This window comes from Neopsephotus bourkii, unplaced genomic scaffold, assembly GCF_033783945.1.
Source record: "Neopsephotus bourkii isolate Nb327-2 ecotype Australia unplaced genomic scaffold, CSIRO-AGI_Nbou_v1 NB_855, whole genome shotgun sequence".
NCBI lineage: Eukaryota > Metazoa > Chordata > Aves > Psittaciformes > Psittacidae > Neopsephotus > Neopsephotus bourkii.
Genome location: NW_026901351.1, coordinates 615,471 through 632,740, shown reverse-complemented (window position 1 = coordinate 632,740; position 17,270 = coordinate 615,471). Strand labels below are relative to the sequence as shown.

Here is a 17,270-nt window from a genome sequence, read left to right as displayed (position 1 = left end):
AGTTGAGTGTTTACTAAATAGGAAGCAAAATAAAATAGGGAGAAGAGGGAGAGGATGGCAGGACAGGGGAGAAATTATTACTTAGGCCAGGTGTGAAGCAGAAATAGAGAGAATGTGAGGAAATCAAGAAGAAAAGAAGGCATGGAGCAAATAGCTAGTAAGAACAGTCCAGCCAGTTTGGGGAATATCCAAAGGTTCCTGTTTTGTCTCTAGAAGCTGAAAATGATGGTTTAATATTTTTCTTCTGAATCCACGTGACAGCACTATGACAGCTCTGAAAACGTCATCACTGTTTTGTACATCACTGTGACCTTTCCTGGAGGATGCAGAATCCCTGCTGCTTGATAATACAGGGTACAAAAGTAATCCTTTCCTATTTTTTTAGTATGAATTAGATGGGAGAAGAGTTTGGGGGAGTCATCTTCCTCCATGTGTTTTCTCTGAGGAACATTTTGTCAGGTGGTGACTGATGTCATTGTGTGGTGGAGGTGTGCAAGTTCCTCCTTCCCAGGGTACTAAGCACATGCAATGGACTATATAACCCGCTTGGATACATACATACCCAGAGCTGAAGATGCCCAGATCATCCTACTGAACATTTTCAAGGTGACCTTCTCATGTAGTGAGACAGGTTTACATTATTTGGCTTTCGAAGAGGTAGCCTATGTATCCTTGAATATGTACTTAATAAAGATTTAATAAGTTATATTCAGTGTAGCAGCTAAAGAGCAGCTAATTACGAAAAACACAATACTGTAGAACTAACAGGCATATAATAAAAACATCTATTACATAAATTGTTAATCTGTAAAAACTGTATTCCTGAGACCATTGATATTTATTTAACATACAATTACTGTCTAATTTAATCTAAATTAAATGCCTGCTTGAGACATGTAATTTGAAGTGTTGCTGAGCTTCATTCTCCAGTATTAAAAGCAAGAAATCAGCAGCTAATGCCTGGAGGCCAGATCTCCACAGTTTAAATTCAGGTATCTCAACGCTAACATTCATAATTTCAGCCATTCGGAAAATGTTTTTCATAAGAATGCATTTGGCATTAAAATCTCCTTTCCCCCTCACTCAGGGCCACATCCTGCCAACTGACTTAATCCAGATAAAGTTTTGATTGAATAAAAGGTCCTGAATTAAGACCTGTGAAGAAAATGTGCTCTCTTATCACAGAATACAAGCTTTGCAAAATGTTCTAGCTCCTGCCAGTGCTGGAAGGGTAAATTATCATCTGACTCCTGTATGGACATATTTATTTAGGACACGTAGCCTGGTGATTCAGGAAGTTATGTAAAAACTGACCCAGTTAATTTTAGATGCTATTGTTGGAAGAATATCAATGAAAATTAATCAAATAGTCATGAAGGAACCACAGGGAAGGAGTGTAGAACACTGGTGGGTAGACTTCTGGCAGCAGTCATTGCAACAGTTTTAATGAGAGGAAAACACATTCTCAAAGTAAGTTAGACAGTAATGACTTGATTAAATGGTAAATAATGGTTAAATACATGCTTGGAGGTCCAGGACAGAGACTGTGGAGTTGTTGTTGTTTTGTGTGTATTCCTCTCCATGCTGCTCTGAGTAGCCAGAGGAGCTCACCAGAACTCTGCCTGTAATTTAGGGTCAGATTGTAGCTTTTAAGACACTGAAGCTGAAAGAGTGTTGGGGCCCTGCTGCTAAGGCTGAGGAAGCTGAGGCTTTCTCTATAACTCCAAAGCTTAACCAGCCTTTCTGTTGTTGATATGTCCTTGTTCCTCCACCAGCTGCCTCGCCTGAGCAAGCGCCAGCACCACAGCTCTGCTCCGCCTGCTGTTGCCCAAAAAATGACTGTGCAGGAGACATCTGCTCTCCTTACGCACAGCAGGGGGAGAGGGAAAGATTCTGTCTTCTGCTGAGGCAGATTTTGTCCCCACTAGCTGGGTGTTTGCACATTTGCGGGTGAGAAAATTGGGTTACATATATGACTGTTTAGGCAAACAGGGAGTGCTGCAGTGCTGGCTGGGAATGTGCCCCATCCATATGGTTCCTTTCCCTGTCTGCTGAGGAAAGGATGTGTAAAGAATAACATTCAGAAGTTGTATTAATTCTCAAATGTTTCTTTCTCAAAATGGGAGGCTGTACACACAAACTCTGACTTGTTAGCTCTGACAGTCTGACTCTGACTTCATCTAGTCATAACACACAACACAGTTGTGTGTTGTGTGAGTCCATTGGAGAGGAACAGACCTGTTTAAGAAGTGTTTTACCTGCTGCTTTCCACTTTCCTGTTCAAATTGTCACAGTAAGGATACCTCAAAAACAAAAATAGAAAACTGAAATAACTCTGAATTCCCTTTTTGTAGGGTTTAACATTATTTCTTGGTTGTCAGTAAATCTAAGTATAGTTGCTCTGGTGGCTTTGGTATAGTGAGGCAGAAGCTTCATCTATGTTATTCCTTGCTGCATGGCAGAACTGTAAGGAGTGCATGGGGAGCTTGTCTGTCACAAAAAACCCCCCACCAAACAGGGCTCTTACTGGGACACTAAAAGCTGAAATATTTGCTTAGTTTATAATTCAAGTGATCAGCAAACTGTGTCCTTCAATAACAGCCTGGCAGCTTGGTTATTAGTTAAACTAATAATCTTTTTACTTCCCACAGTAGAATATTTTCTTACGTAAGGCTGCATATTGTATCTCAGCACTAATGAGGGGAAAGGATATAATTAAAAAGTACATGTTATGGTTTTGATTTAAAAGTTTATATTTTTACTTCAAAGGTCAAGGATAACAGCTCATATACTGCATATTTCTCCAAAGCATAACATGATTTATAATGGTTTCAGTTCTAATCTAGTCTGTTTTACTTAGGTGTACAATTGTGCATCCACAGGTTTTTGTCAGGCAAATGTAAACCAACTGGCAAGTAGGATTTTCAGAACTACTTGGTAGTGTTTTAATGTTGCTTCTTGCATAAACCAGAGGTTTATTATTGGCTTTAATAGGATCATAACAAATGAATATTAAGAGCTTTTGCAAATTCTACCCTCAACAACTAAATATTTGATCAACGAAAGGAAAAGGTACTTTTAACATTTAAGTTACAGAAAATATGAAAATAATAATTGGCACAAAACCATGCTCAGAATTTCCTGGCACATTGCTGAGCCCAATTTAAAAAAATGGTACTTCTCTGAAGTACAAATTCACTGAGCAGATTTATAAGATTAGAGAAATACACCTGTATGTATAACCTTTCCTCATTTATTGACTGAAATGTTTGGATTTTTAAATACTGGGTTTTATTATTATTATTATTATTAATATGTGACATTTTTACTTAGGTTTATGGGCACGAATATTTGTGGCTATTGCCAGGGCCGTTTCAAACCAGGATTAGTAGATACCTGTCACTGAATCAGGCGCTCAGACTCTAAATGGCGTGAAGACACCTGCAGCTGCTAAAAAGCAACGCCCATATAAGGCTGGACTGAAAATCAAGCACTGATGCATTAACATGACTTTCCATCTTATAACTGAACATTTACTGTTTCTAGAAAATGCCACTAATCTATAACTTTTATGGACCACTGCAAAAACACGCAGTTTTAGAGTACAGCAAACCCAAACGGAAAACATCTTTTAAGCCAGCATCACAATTGGCACCTTTTTCAGCAGGCACAGCAGAAGGGCCAAGAACTGCTGCTAATTTCTAGAAATTGATGTGAGTTGGAAGGTTCAGGGTTAAAAATGCTTTTCTGACTCCTTTCTCACCTTAAAGTTGGCCAGTGGGATGTCAAATATGTGCCTGATCTCCTCATATCAGGGAAGATGACTGATTCTTTTCATGGTGCCTGTTACTGTTTTCTTATTGTTTTTCTTAATAATTTGGCATGCAGTAGAGCCCATTACTTGACTGGGATTCATTTCTTTGCATTTTGTTACTTCTGTACTCCAGGGGATTTCCTTGAGGAAGCTAATATCTTTCCTATGTTGCTGCAGTGGCACAGGATCCAAGTTTCTTTGTTAAGAATTTCCATAACTCAGTCACCGGTAATGTTGGTACTGTTTGCTCCCTTTCTAGCAAGTTACCTTTAATTTCTCAAGGTAATTACACTGACGAAAAGCCTCAGCTTTGTTGGTTTGGCTTGGCAACATATTATCTTGTTACCGTGATCTCTTGTTTGGAAAGATTCTTTCTGTATGGCTCATTGCATCCTGACTCAGAGATGATTATTGTAACTTTGATACTAGGAAAATCATTAGGAAATTAGACAAACTAACATTGTAACAACGTCTACAAGTTATATTATGCATGGTTGCCTAAAAGAAGAAAGAGGCTTTGAGAGAACCTTTATATTAATTGCCACACATACCTCAGAAAATTGAGATGCGGCAGTAGCAGTATTTGAGGTCTTACAAAATTTTCAAAATGTTCAGGGGAAACATGGTAGAGCTTTCTCTTCGTCACAGGCGCTGTATATCACAAAGGATAGTGTTGACTTAAAAGTGCTGTTGTATTCCTCAGAGACCCAGAGGGTGAGCTGTAGATGTATGGAGTCTGTGTATGTTCATTCTTCATTTACTTTAAATGCTTTATGTACAATTTGCTTTACACTGTTGGCACTCTTTTATTTCTAATCCAAAGAACGCATGTGCAACATGCAGCCAGAAATAAATCCTGTAGGTAAAAGAAAGTAGAAATTGGCTGAAGATCAAAGGTTATCCTCATTCCACTCCTTCTTTCACTTCTATTATCCTGTCTAAATTTGGTCTTTTGTAGAGAGGATTGGATGGGGATTTTTTCATGAGGAAAGGTTGAGCTTAAATAAGAGTTTAAGGTTTTATTTGTTTTTCAAACCTGTATGCAATTTGAACAACAATAGAAGATTGTGGAGTAGCTTAAGGAAACAATATTTCACCTCAAGTATTCTGTGATCATTCATAGATTAAGCGACAGATAGGGAGTATTGGGGTTTTTGTTGCTTGGTTGGTTGGGTTTCTTTTTATCTGCACACTAAAACAAATCTGGTATCATTAAAGTCCCTATTTCAAAAACATTTGGGCATGTGATTAACAAAGGCCTAAGATGTAAACAGAACTAATTGTGAGATTGCTTGCTTGCCAAGTCAAGCCTTAAGTCTGTGTATTGGAAAATTTCTCTAGAAAATAAGATTGTGATTTTTGCATTGATTTTTGTATTGAATTTTTGATGACCTTCTTCACTAGAACATGGTAAAAAGATGTTGCTTTTTCCATCTTTGTTGAGCCCCAGTTTTTAGCAGATACCTTCTAAATGCTTTATTTAAGGCTATGAAATACACTGCAATGAGTATTGATGATCATCAGTAGATCAACTAGCACAGAACAAGTGGAAAAGTTGTGATGGGTATTTACAATAATTTCGAAGCTTTACTTATCATTACTCACTGAAAGGAAATTAATCAAAACCAACAGCTGTCCTTAGGAAACTACCACAAAGCTTCTCTCTAAAATCTTCACTCCAAATTAACATTTTTTGTGCAATTTTTCTTGTCATTAAAAATGAAATAAATTAATTTTACATGAATTACAGATGAAAATTTTGTGGTAGTGCTCATATAGTTATAGATCACCACATAAAATGAGGTACTATTGATTCTGGCTGCTGAGCAGCTGCTTAGAACATTGTTGGTCAGAAATGAGTGGCACTGGTAAAGATATCTACAAAGTTCTGGATAGTTTCAATTTATACAAAAACCTTGAACAAAAATAAGTGTTAGTGCTGATTCCAAAACACTTCAAAATGGAGCTAAGAGGTAACATATGTTTCTACTGTTTTTCAGTCTATGGTTGCACACTATACACAAACCCCAAATACAAGGGAAGAAGCGATTTCTAAATAAAAATTTTGTTATCTCATTTGAAAAATGCAATGACTTTTGATTGTATTAGCACATCTTAACTACAAATACTTTTTGTCTTATCAAAGCCATAAGTGCCAGGGTTATGTCAGATCTCCCTAAATAACATGGGCATATGTTACATTGATATGCAAATAGAAAGATAATCCAGGATGATAAATGGTTAACGATGGTAAGAAAAGAGATAACCTCATGTTTCAACTAATCTCAGGCTATTAGGGATCAGCATGAGGGACATTATCTCACATCTGTCATATACAGAATTCCATATACCTAACTCCAAAGTATCTACTATGGGCCATAGTCAGGATACTGGGCCAAATATATCCCATGATCCCTGTACAATATCTGTGAACTTTTATATTCTCATGCAGCAGATGTGAAATATGCCAGTAATATCTGTTCTGCTTTAATTATTTGCACTACTGTATTTGAATACTAGGTTTTGGTCACCTAACCAAGCAATTGCTGAAGCTAGCGGATGGCCGTGTTGTGCTGGCACTGGAGGGAGGACATGACCTTACTGCCATTTGTGATGCATCTGAAGCCTGTATAAACGCCCTTTTAGGAAATGAGGTAAAACACAAATCATAGGAGGTGAAAATAATGACCTAAGCTTGCTGAAAACCCTATCTTTGATTTTCTTTTAGTAACAATGGAATCAGCCCTTTTTTCATTTGCTACAAAATCCATGCAATTTGAATATGTATTAGAAATAAGCAGACTTCAGATGAATTGGTTTGGATAAATACCTCTAAATGAGATGATTTTACAAACCCTTTAGTGTGTGCCGAAATTATTCCCGGTTCTGAGTAATATTTAATACCTCAAAATTACTTTTTGTGATATACTGAATACCAGACTTAATATAGTTGGTAGTTATTGGTGTGCATATCATCTATCAGGATCAGAACTTCCAGACTATCATGGGAAAAAAAAAGATGTTTTTTGCAAGGTATCTGGTAATTTTAGGAATTGTATATTGCAAAAGCACATTTTTTGCAGTATTTTGGCACTTTGACTGGCATGTGGAAGAACGTATTTCACAGGCTTTTGAAATTGAACAACAATATTAATAAAAGTGTGTCCAAGACTTCAAAAAAATACTTTGTTATAAATGACTCATTTGTACGTAATTTAATTGGAAATTCCAATATGTATCAAACACTATACATTATTTAAAAACTTTTGAGACTGGACTATCAGACTAAGTAAATATAAATAAATTATATTTATGGACACAAACACAAGATAAGCATTCATATTAGTGTAAATTGTTCTGCTGTCTACAAGAAAATATCTTTTTTCCCATAAATGTGATGAGAAGGAAAATAAGCTCGCTGAAGATGCAGCCAATGCAATTTATGAAAGGACAAAAACCTTTACCATAAAATGGGAATTTTGCAAGATCTTGTTATAAAGCACAGTGTGTTACTTTCTTCCCCCAGGGAGGTGGTAATAACTACGTAATCTCTCAATCGAATGTAAGCCAAATTGTAAGCTAGCTTGCCAGTTCCCTTATATTTTGAGACTTTATACCCATGTGAATAATGTGAAGTAATGTGTCTTCTGATAAATATTGGATAGAAGGATTTTCTAAATGCTCTTTTAAACCCTTGCTTTTAATTTTTATGACCCATCAAGAAAAATACTTTCATGTTTATTACTTTTTATGTTATACATGTAAAGAATAAAGTGATAGCTTTTTCAAAAATGTTCTCAGAAATGTAAGGAAGTAGTCACGTTAAAAATAAAAAAAAAATAAAAGCTTTAATTGGGTTTTATCTGATATAATCTTTGATAGGTCTGTAAAGAGAGTTTCCCAGTGTTGTGATATGCATTACTGAAAAAGATGCTCAGCTCAATGTTGGTCCTTTTATTTAGGTTTTGAAATAGAGATTACAAAACCTCAGTTTGAGGCATCTGGCAGTCTTAGTGAATGCAGTATTGCCTTCATGATCAGCTACCGTTGCAGGGCACTCTCATTGATACTCTTTGCCATCATCTTCTCTGTGGTAGTATCTTATAGCACCAGTGGCTTTTCACAGCCCTTCTAAACCCACTCTGAATTTGCACTTTCATGGGACTAATGCAAATGGTACAATGCTGATGATGTGATGTGTCTTTCTTTGTGTAGGCCCCTCTATCCATTTATGACCATTTGGTGGTGCTACCCATTTATGAAAAACTGCCTTGTTTTGCCTTAACACTGTGTCACACCCACCTACTGTTCTGCTGTCACCAACTAGCCACTATCCAAGATAAAATAGTGATTGTGAGCAAAAGGAATGGGATAAGTGTACTAGAACAGAGACTTTCTTCAATTTTATTTTTGAGTTATTAGAGACCAGGAAATTTGATAAATCGTGAGTCTACCTTTTTGCAAAATATAGCAAAGCAAATTTTAGAAGAGATGGAAATTCAGTAACTGAGAATGAACACAAACATAACCATGCAGCCATTTTAATTCCACTTATAAAAGAACACAATCATTAATAACTTGAAACATCTCATGCAGTATGCATTATTCTCATGTGCTTCTACTCACAGCATTGTCTTTGTGGGCAGTCATTAAATGGTCTGGTGCAGCAGAATTACAAAGAGAAAATATGCTGTGGCTGCTAAGAAGAGAAAAATACTCCAGAGAGGATGTTGTTACCACAACTATCATAAGAACCTGATGCTTGCTTAAAAGAATAACTAAAGGTGTTGCCGAGGAGCAGACACTAATGAAGAAGTCTGATACCTACTTAGCAGTTAGAAATCAGCACATCTGTTGACATCTATAGACTTATGGCAATGTACACCACATGGCCCATAACATATACATTGCTTGATTTCATCATAATATTCATGAGCTTACAGAGTACACCCCAAGCATGCTCCTGCCAAGGACAAAAAAAAATGTTTTTCTTCAAACAACTAATTATTGTAATTCAAGGATGCATCATTCCTGGAATGCAATTATTTACAGGTGATTAATAGGATAATTATAACCTATTATCTGCCCCCTTCACTTTTACAAATAATGGTATATAGTACAACCCTGGTTTAAAAACATTGGCAAAATTCTTCTGTTTCTAAACACCACACATGTAATTGAACTCAAATTAGAAAGGTTGGGAAAGGCCTTTGTAAGGTACTCTGCAGTTTGTCAGATGTATTTATTCATGTGCTGAGGAGAATTGATAAACATTTTGCAGGGTTTTTTAAAACTTTTGTTTTGTTGGTTTTGGCCGGGACTTGTCAATACAGAAATTCACTGCTTCATATGTTCTATTACCAGCAGAATAACATTTTTTAAAAAGAGTAATAGTAAAACCTGCCACAACTTCCAGCTTTCATGGACAGCTGGTCTGATACATAGAAGTAACATCAAACTTACAAGTGCAAAATGATTTATTTTCTTAATTTGTCTCTGAATACCAAGAAGGAAAACAGGTTGACATCCAAGATAGACATATTTTGATCTTATTTATATGTGGCCTGTAGTACAATGATCTGTTTAGCAACCTAACTTCTTACTCTTAACAAATGCAACTGGAGCCACTAGGAAAAGAAAACACTATCAAGTTAATGTTTTTTAAATAGTTTTAGTATGGCACAGGAAATTCCTGCATACAGTTGTTGATTTTGAAGACTAACCAAAAAAACTATTAAAAGATCTCTTTCTTGCAAGAGATCAGAATTTAAATGAGCTGTCAGCCCCATCTATACTTCTGAGGTCCATACTTCCGAGAAACATCCGATTATAATTGTTGGTTTTCACTGATCGGAGGCACTTACATTCTAAATTTTTTTTTTCTAAGACACAGCTCCCTAAATAGAGGTTCCTAGTGCCTGGATACCTTAAGGTAGCCAGGACATCAGCACAGGACTCCTAATATAACACAGAACTTGCAGGAGATGCATACCTTTTCTGAGCAGCAACTGAAAATCAGGCAAGACACCATATAGTATCTAAAATTTCTGTCTGGTTTGTTTGCATGAATCTCTCCTTAAACGATGAGAAATATAAAAAGGAAATTCGAGAAGTAAAGGTAAGGATAAATTTTATAAAGACAAAATTAATTAGAAAGTTATACATATACAATTTCTTTTAAAAAAAGTATTTCAAGATTTTAGGTTTCCTTATCTATGCATCTGTGTAGAAGCAGAAAATTTCCATGTCACACTGAGAAGAATCCATTTGACCATTTGCAAAGCTAATTGGGAGCACTGTAGGTTATCTCCTTGGAAGGAAATCTTCCGAAGAGTTGAGAAGAGATTAAGTAGCTGTATCCCCTTGAAATCTAGAATAAAAACATGGAAATCCTTCCGGAGAGTAAAAAGGCAGGATGAACATCAGTTGCTTTAAAATATCCCTAAATTTTCTCAACATGATTTGAGAACTTGTCCATTAAAAAAGTATCTGTCAAAACAAAGAAAATGATTGATTCAGATAATTAGGACAGGGACACTGTTTATAGGCCTAAGCATTTCTGAGATTATGATATACTCCTATGCTTAAAAATTCTTCTACATTTTTTCAGAGATCAGTCGTACAGTTTCTAATACTTCTTTTTCGCATATATTACTTCAATTAAGAAAATCATTAAATGTTAGGTTTTGTAAGTTATTCCAAGAAGTGTGTGAAAATTGGGTTTAATATCAAGATGCTTCCCAAAAATCTTTGGTATGGAGAATGGAAATTCCACACTATTTTGCCCATCCTAGCTTCGGTGCTATAAAGACCACTGCTTTATTTTTCAGTGTCAGGTGGTGGTGACTATGGCTGCTCTATACATGCAAGGATAGGTTCTGGTTTCTTTCCTCCACATTACTTTTGAAGAGACACTACTTGGATTTAAAAAGCCCTCAGGGATAAGCTTTCTTTGAGTTCAGTATCCTAAATCCTGCAGATTATTTCCATCATAATTGTGTTCAGCTGGGGGTTCTTCTGCAGCCAGAAACAGTAAGGAAGGCTTCCTTCAGGCACGAAACTTTTTGAATCAAAATCTAAAGATATAGTTCTTCCTTCATCACATCCCTTTTCAATCAGCCAGATGAGGTATTTCCATGGGACACAGAAGTCAGTTTAATATCATGGTCTATCTGATCTGCATACAGGTTTGGGCATTGTCTCTTAACTCTATGTGGTACAGTAGTTTGCTGTGGCCTGTAACAAGTGATAATTACTCGCAGATGGGGTCATGCTCCTCTTTGCATAAAGGAAACAGAGAAGTGCAGTCCACAGTGTGCTCTGCCCAGCGGGACCCTGCAACAAAGGCACAGAGAGGATGCATGTCTGCTCTCATTGACTGTGGCGGCCAAGGCTGAATTTGGCCCTAAGTGCAAAAACATTTTTAAGTGACTAAATTTAACATCTTCTAGTAAATACTCTTCTGGCTTGAATTTCAGTCTGAAGCAGAATTTCACAAAACATTGTGATTGGTTGGCTCCCAAGCATGCTTGAAAACTTATCCTGGACAATTTTCCTGCAGGGTGTGAAGTATGTGCTTCTTTCTTGCAATCTGTTGAGCTAGCATTTAGGAGGAGATTGTAATTTAAGTGGAAAGCTTGTACTCTGCAGCTTTCCTGTTGATGATGAAAAGTTGGCATTTTCTCCTTTGTGGAATTCGGTGTGAATCTGGGGTTGCTTGCCAGCTAGGCAGTGAGCTCTGCCAAGAGGGCCTGGCCTGCGTTAAAAGGGGTTATTTGCCAGAACAGGTAAGCATTTCTCTCTCCAAAATTGAAATATTCATGAAAGTGAATACAGCCTGAGATCACTTTAGATTGCTTGGTAAACTTGGTCACAATCTCACACCCTCATTGTTAATCTGAAAATAATTAACACTGAGTCGAAGCCACCTTTCAACTGCTGCTTGCACAAACCAAGTCCAGAAACTGGTCCAGAAATAAATAGATAGGGTAGGAAACTGGAGCAATGTATGTGCCAGAGGTCAGCATGGTGACATCAAAGTCCACAAGGTGGGCAGCGTTAGTCAGGAAGTAGTTTGGTCAAGGAATCAGAGAATATTCTATACCAAAGTTACCTAATTCCTAGGCATCCCTTGGTTTTCAGAGACTGGTAGGTGCTAATGACCCTTTGTGTCTTTGAACTTATTCCTTACTGAAATCTGACTTATGTGCCATGTTGTGACAGTAGATCACAAAAATACCTTCCGGAAGTGCTTATATATAAACAGAAAGTGAATAAACTTTCAGAAGATTGTTAATAGAAGAACAGAGAGGACCTGTGAGATCTTTGAACTTAGTCCTCTGTAATCATAGGTTACCCTAAAAGCAATGAAGTCCAGTCTTTGTGCTGATATGCTTCTTGCACAGTGCACCAGGAAAGAGAGGTTCTAATGCTTCCCCCTGCAACTTAGGCATCCCTGAGGAGCCTGCCTGTCTTCTCCCCTTCCTCTGCTTATGTCAGGACTTTGCATGCTCCTTATGTTATGCTTGCAATTGCCTCACTCATCAGTTAGCTCTAACTACACAACAGTCTTCAGTGACGCTAATCTCGGTACTTTAAAACATGACAGCGTTAAGGACAATACAGATGTTGATAGAATTTCCAACTCAGTACAGAATGTTGCAGTTTCAGATTCTCTCCAGGTTCCCGAGGATCAATTCATATCACTTTCTGGGCACATGAAATTTCCACCATTAATTCCTTCTTCAAACATTTGTTGGTATGCCTCTAGCAGACTTGGCAGCCCAAGTGATTTTTGCCCATTTACATTGTTTTTCCTACTTTGAAAATGATTGGTTGACACAGTTTCTACTTTCATCTGCTGCTTTAGTCACAAAAGCCTAATTCAGCCATGTGAAAACTTAGAAAATGTGACCCTTTATGTCTGGTCCAAACAGTCTTTCCAGTGGTTTGGTTACTTCTGCAGAATTGAGCTGTTCTCTGAAAGATTTCTTTCCTGACAGTGTATTTCCAGTACTCTTTTCAGCTTCCTTTTTGTTAGCCGCCAAATTTAATAGACTTCATGATCTGAATGCCAGTAAGTGTAGGAGGGAAGGTGATGGTGCCATATATGCCAGGTGTAGAGTAATTTCTTTTGTTCACTGTTGGGTCTAACTGCTGATATTTTCCAGGGACACCCCTGTGTCTATACAGTCATATCCAACCAGTGGACAGCTGCCAGCAGAAATCATTCTTTCAAATACAGTCTCATTTCACAGTGTATAGAAATAACTGCCATAAGTCACTGGCTTTATTTCTATGGTGGTTTGGTAATGGTACTGCATTTTGGGCTGAACAGGATATATGATGTAATGATCTTACTTGTGGTGCCTGATAAGGTTTCCGTTATATGGAAGAGGATCCAAGGTCTGTCTGGCTATCACTGGGTGAGGAAGCAGAATAGTTCTGGAGCAAAAGCTCATCTTGGCATACAAAATGAAAGTTTTGTGGAAAAAAGCGTTAAGGAAATGATCAAACATGACTCTTATGCTCACATGACCTATAGATCTGTTCATAAAGCTAAAAGATGGAGTAAGGATTGGGATAGTTGTTATACATCTTTTCTTCTTGTCTTTAATGATTTATCATCTTATCCTGATTTCTAAACATACATCTGCCATTTCTAAACATTAACCTGATATGTCTAAATATTCAAATGCAGCCTACTTGTTAAAGAATTTATTCTGTACTGATTAAAGAGGTTTTATTGATATATTAAGAAAAAACAAGACTTTTTTTTTTTGGCTCCTACAAAAATCCAGCTCTGAACACAACAAAATATTCACCTTTTACTAGGATATTACTTCTAGCTATCTCTACATCAGTTGCTCCCAGCATAATAATCTCAAGGTACACAAAGGACAAAGTAAAACACAGGTTTCTCACATCTTGCAGTCTGGCAATTACATACTTTATACTGTTATTCATACTGTTATAGCCCAGGGCTATTTTGTCCTACTTCAGGGGAGTGAATTGATCTTCAAAGACTTAGGAATTAGGAAATTCTCAAAACAGAAGCTTAAGCTACAGTTTGCTTCCTCTTCTGTGTTCCTGCACCCAGTATGACCAAACAAACCTTCAGATTTTGTCCTTATCCTAACCAAAGGATAGATTGCTTTAAACAGAAAATAAGTGATAAAAGCAAGTTCTATTCATCTATGTAGCCCAAAGTGTGTATTATTAAGACTATTTTATGGATTATTGTTCTAAGATCTGTTGAGCTTGGTCTGTTGGTGGGCATTTTCATACACAGTTTTGCCCGAGGTACCTGCAAGAGTTACCATAGAATAACCTACAAAGATTGTGATGAAAATGTGCTTTAAGAATTGTAAATATATCTGTAAATATTATATCTATTGTAATAGCTCTTTCTCTTCTAATCTATGATACATATTAGATAGCAACAAACTTCCTTTGCTGTTTGACTTCTTTGGTAGACCCAATCAGGTCCTTCCGGCACTTCTCTGCACACTTGCTCACTGCACAGAATGGAGTGATTTATGTTATTTGAAAACAAAACATAGTGCTATTGTTTCTAGCCACAAGAAAATCTTCCAGCTGTGATCCCATAGTGGATTCTAAGGAAATAATGACATGAACTACTCTATTTATTTTAGTTACCAAGACTCCAAAATACTGGTGATATTTGCAATGTCTTTATCACTGACAGGCATTCACTATTGATTGCAATGGTAGGATTCCAGAAGTTCTGGGATTTGTAGCTAAGCTTGCTTAAAATAGAATCATTAAAGGAGTATCTACACTGCAGTTGCTTCCCACTTTGTGTATTTTGATCAAAGCTGATTTTATCTAGTTGGTGGGTAGTAATCCAACGGTAGTAACCTGAAGGATAATATGTTGGTTACTGAACTATTAACTTCACAGAGGAAGATCCTTGGGTGGGCTTCACTTGACCTAGTTTAGAGTAGACCTAGGCATGCTTAAGAAAGGAGTTCCGTCTGCATTACAGATGTCTCTTGTGGTTGAACTTCCTTAGCTTTAGAGAGGAGAGATTGGTATTGATATTGCTCTTCCTTGTCCACCTTGACACAGTTGGTATTCCTGTTCCAGTCTGCAGACGCTGCAGTGAAGAGGAAAAACTGGCTGGACTCTAAGCATAGGTCAAGGGGAATATAGATATTACAGTATAAAATGAGGCATTTAGCCCACACAATCTTTTACCCTCTTTCTGGGAGAAAATGTATGGAAGGTGGACAAAAAAGCACATGTGGATGAATTTCAATATATAGTTTGCTTGGTATATTTATCCATTGCAGGGCAGAAGTAACTGTGCAGTAAGTAAAAACTTTGTTCTGCAAATATGCTATGATGCAGCCCTGCTCAAAGCATACAGAATTAAATCTGTCTAATTAAAATACAGCCCACTCTATTTTTTAGAGAACTCTTACTGATGATCTGCATAACCATTATTTAGCTACTGCTTTATTTGAAATTAATGCAAAACTAGTAAAAGCAGCTGTGTTTTATGTTTCCTCCTATAAATCTTAAAATGTGTGAGATGGCTAGATGTAATAACACCAGAAAAATTAAGATAATAGAGTGCACGCTTTGGTTACAGTGTGGCTTCAGCAAGGGTTTGTTTGGAGTGCCCAGCTGCGTATACACATGCAGTGGAATTTGGTTTGTGAGGAACCTAAAAAAATTACATAAATAACTAGCATTTTTTTAATGAATAATACACAGACATGCACCTGTTTCAGAGACTCCATAGATTAGTCTTGCAGCCAATAGAAAAGCCCCTTGGAATTCAATTACATGGCTGGAAAACAGAAAACAAAATCATGGCTATACATTTAGAACTGATACCAGCAAAATGTTAACCAGTTCTTGGGCTGAGCTTTTTCTAAGGATTAGGTTGTTCCAATTTGTTTTACTTCCCTGTGGCTTATTGAAAACTTATGTTATTCTATTCTGTTCTTGCAGCTGGAGCCTCTCCCGGAAGATATTGTGCACCAAATCCCCAATATGAATGCAATAGCTTCTTTAAAAAAGACCACTGAAATTCAAAGTATGTTTCTCAGTTTGGGTTGGAGGGTTGGTGGGTTTGGGATATTTCTGATTATTAGTTAATATCATAGACATTAACCTATTGGTTCAAAGAAAACAGTGGGCAAATTTTTTATGTATAAATGAACATTCTGTGTCTAGTTATGTATATATGTTTTTATTTTTGTTTCTTCGACATCTCTTTGTTCCTGCTGTATGTTTAGCCCTGACAAACTAACCATATGAAATTATTTAGAGCTTTCTGATTCCTGAATATTCCCAAATCTTTCCAGTCCAGAGTACCTTGTATGAACTAGATGTTTGTCAGTGAGGGGCAGGAACCGACAGGTAAATTAGAGCTCTAAAAAAATAGTTTCTACAGATTCTGTGCAACATCCCCCAAGTTACTCACTTTGAGATGTATAAGAGCTTGAAATAAAGTTAAAAACTCAAAATGGGCACTAATTCCGTAAAACGGTGCTAACAAATACATGGCTTTCTTTAGTTTCTGATGCAGCTGGTACTTGATCATTTCACTTGTGGGCCCTGACACCAACCCTTTACTAGCCAGATGTTTTAGGGCATTTGCTCTGGTCCTACTGAAAAATTTTCTCTGCCATCAGCTTCTTTAATCTAACTGAGCAGGCTTCCCTTAAATTCCCTAATCTTCTACTCTCTGCCATTTTACTGAGGCAGTCGAAGCTTCCTGACTTCTGCTGTTTGCTGACTCCTTAACAATAACAAATGGATAACAAACGTTCTCTTCATCTTAGATGAATCACAAATAATTAGGATTCAACTACATGAAAGAAATGCAGTTTTTAAAAGGGACACCATGCATTTTCCACTGATCAGGCAGTATTCAAACTGATTTGAATTGTAAAGTGACAAAGGAAATTTACTGTAGGTATGTAATTCATCTTTCACATCCAGTAGCCACCTGGATATGCAAGTGTTCTGAATAAATCACCTCTACATGATAAATTCCAGTCAGTCATTTTTGCTGGGTGGTATGTCCTAAAGTAGCTCATGAGTTAGTGTCTTGCTTAAAATTCCCTGTTAATAATCTGTTAATTATATGGGAGAAACCACCAAATTAAGGAAATCCATATACTATGCAAATGGTAGTAAGGACAGCAAGCTGCACACAGACCACAGACATGAGGAAACGATATGCAATTTTGTTTGATATAAAGCAGGTATTTAATTAAAAATGGATCAGTAAAAAAAAAAAGGGTTCATTGAGAAAAAAAAAATAAGGTAAGCTCTAGAAAGGCATAGTCTCTTACTAGAAATACACACCAAGGAATTCCTTCCTTCACAGAAAGAAGGAATAGTTTTAGGAACTATATAAGTTTATGTCTAAAAACATAGTTCAGAGCTCCTGAAGAGGGGCTTAATTTTGCCACAC

The 17,270-nt window shown here is 36.9% G+C and overlaps 1 protein-coding gene across 4 annotated transcripts in view; it reads left to right on the top strand.

The window, feature by feature from the left end:
* HDAC9 (histone deacetylase 9) overlaps window positions 1-17,270 on the top strand; it is a 451,614-nt gene that overhangs the window by 414,869 nt on the left and 19,475 nt on the right. For all 4 annotated transcript variants that reach the window (XM_061356435.1, XM_061356432.1, XM_061356433.1 and 1 more), the window contains 2 exons: window positions 6,335-6,468; window positions 15,797-15,881. In XM_061356435.1, the coding sequence (XP_061212419.1) occupies window positions 6,335-6,468; window positions 15,797-15,881 (219 nt within the window). The remainder of the gene's footprint in view (window positions 1-6,334; window positions 6,469-15,796; window positions 15,882-17,270) is intronic.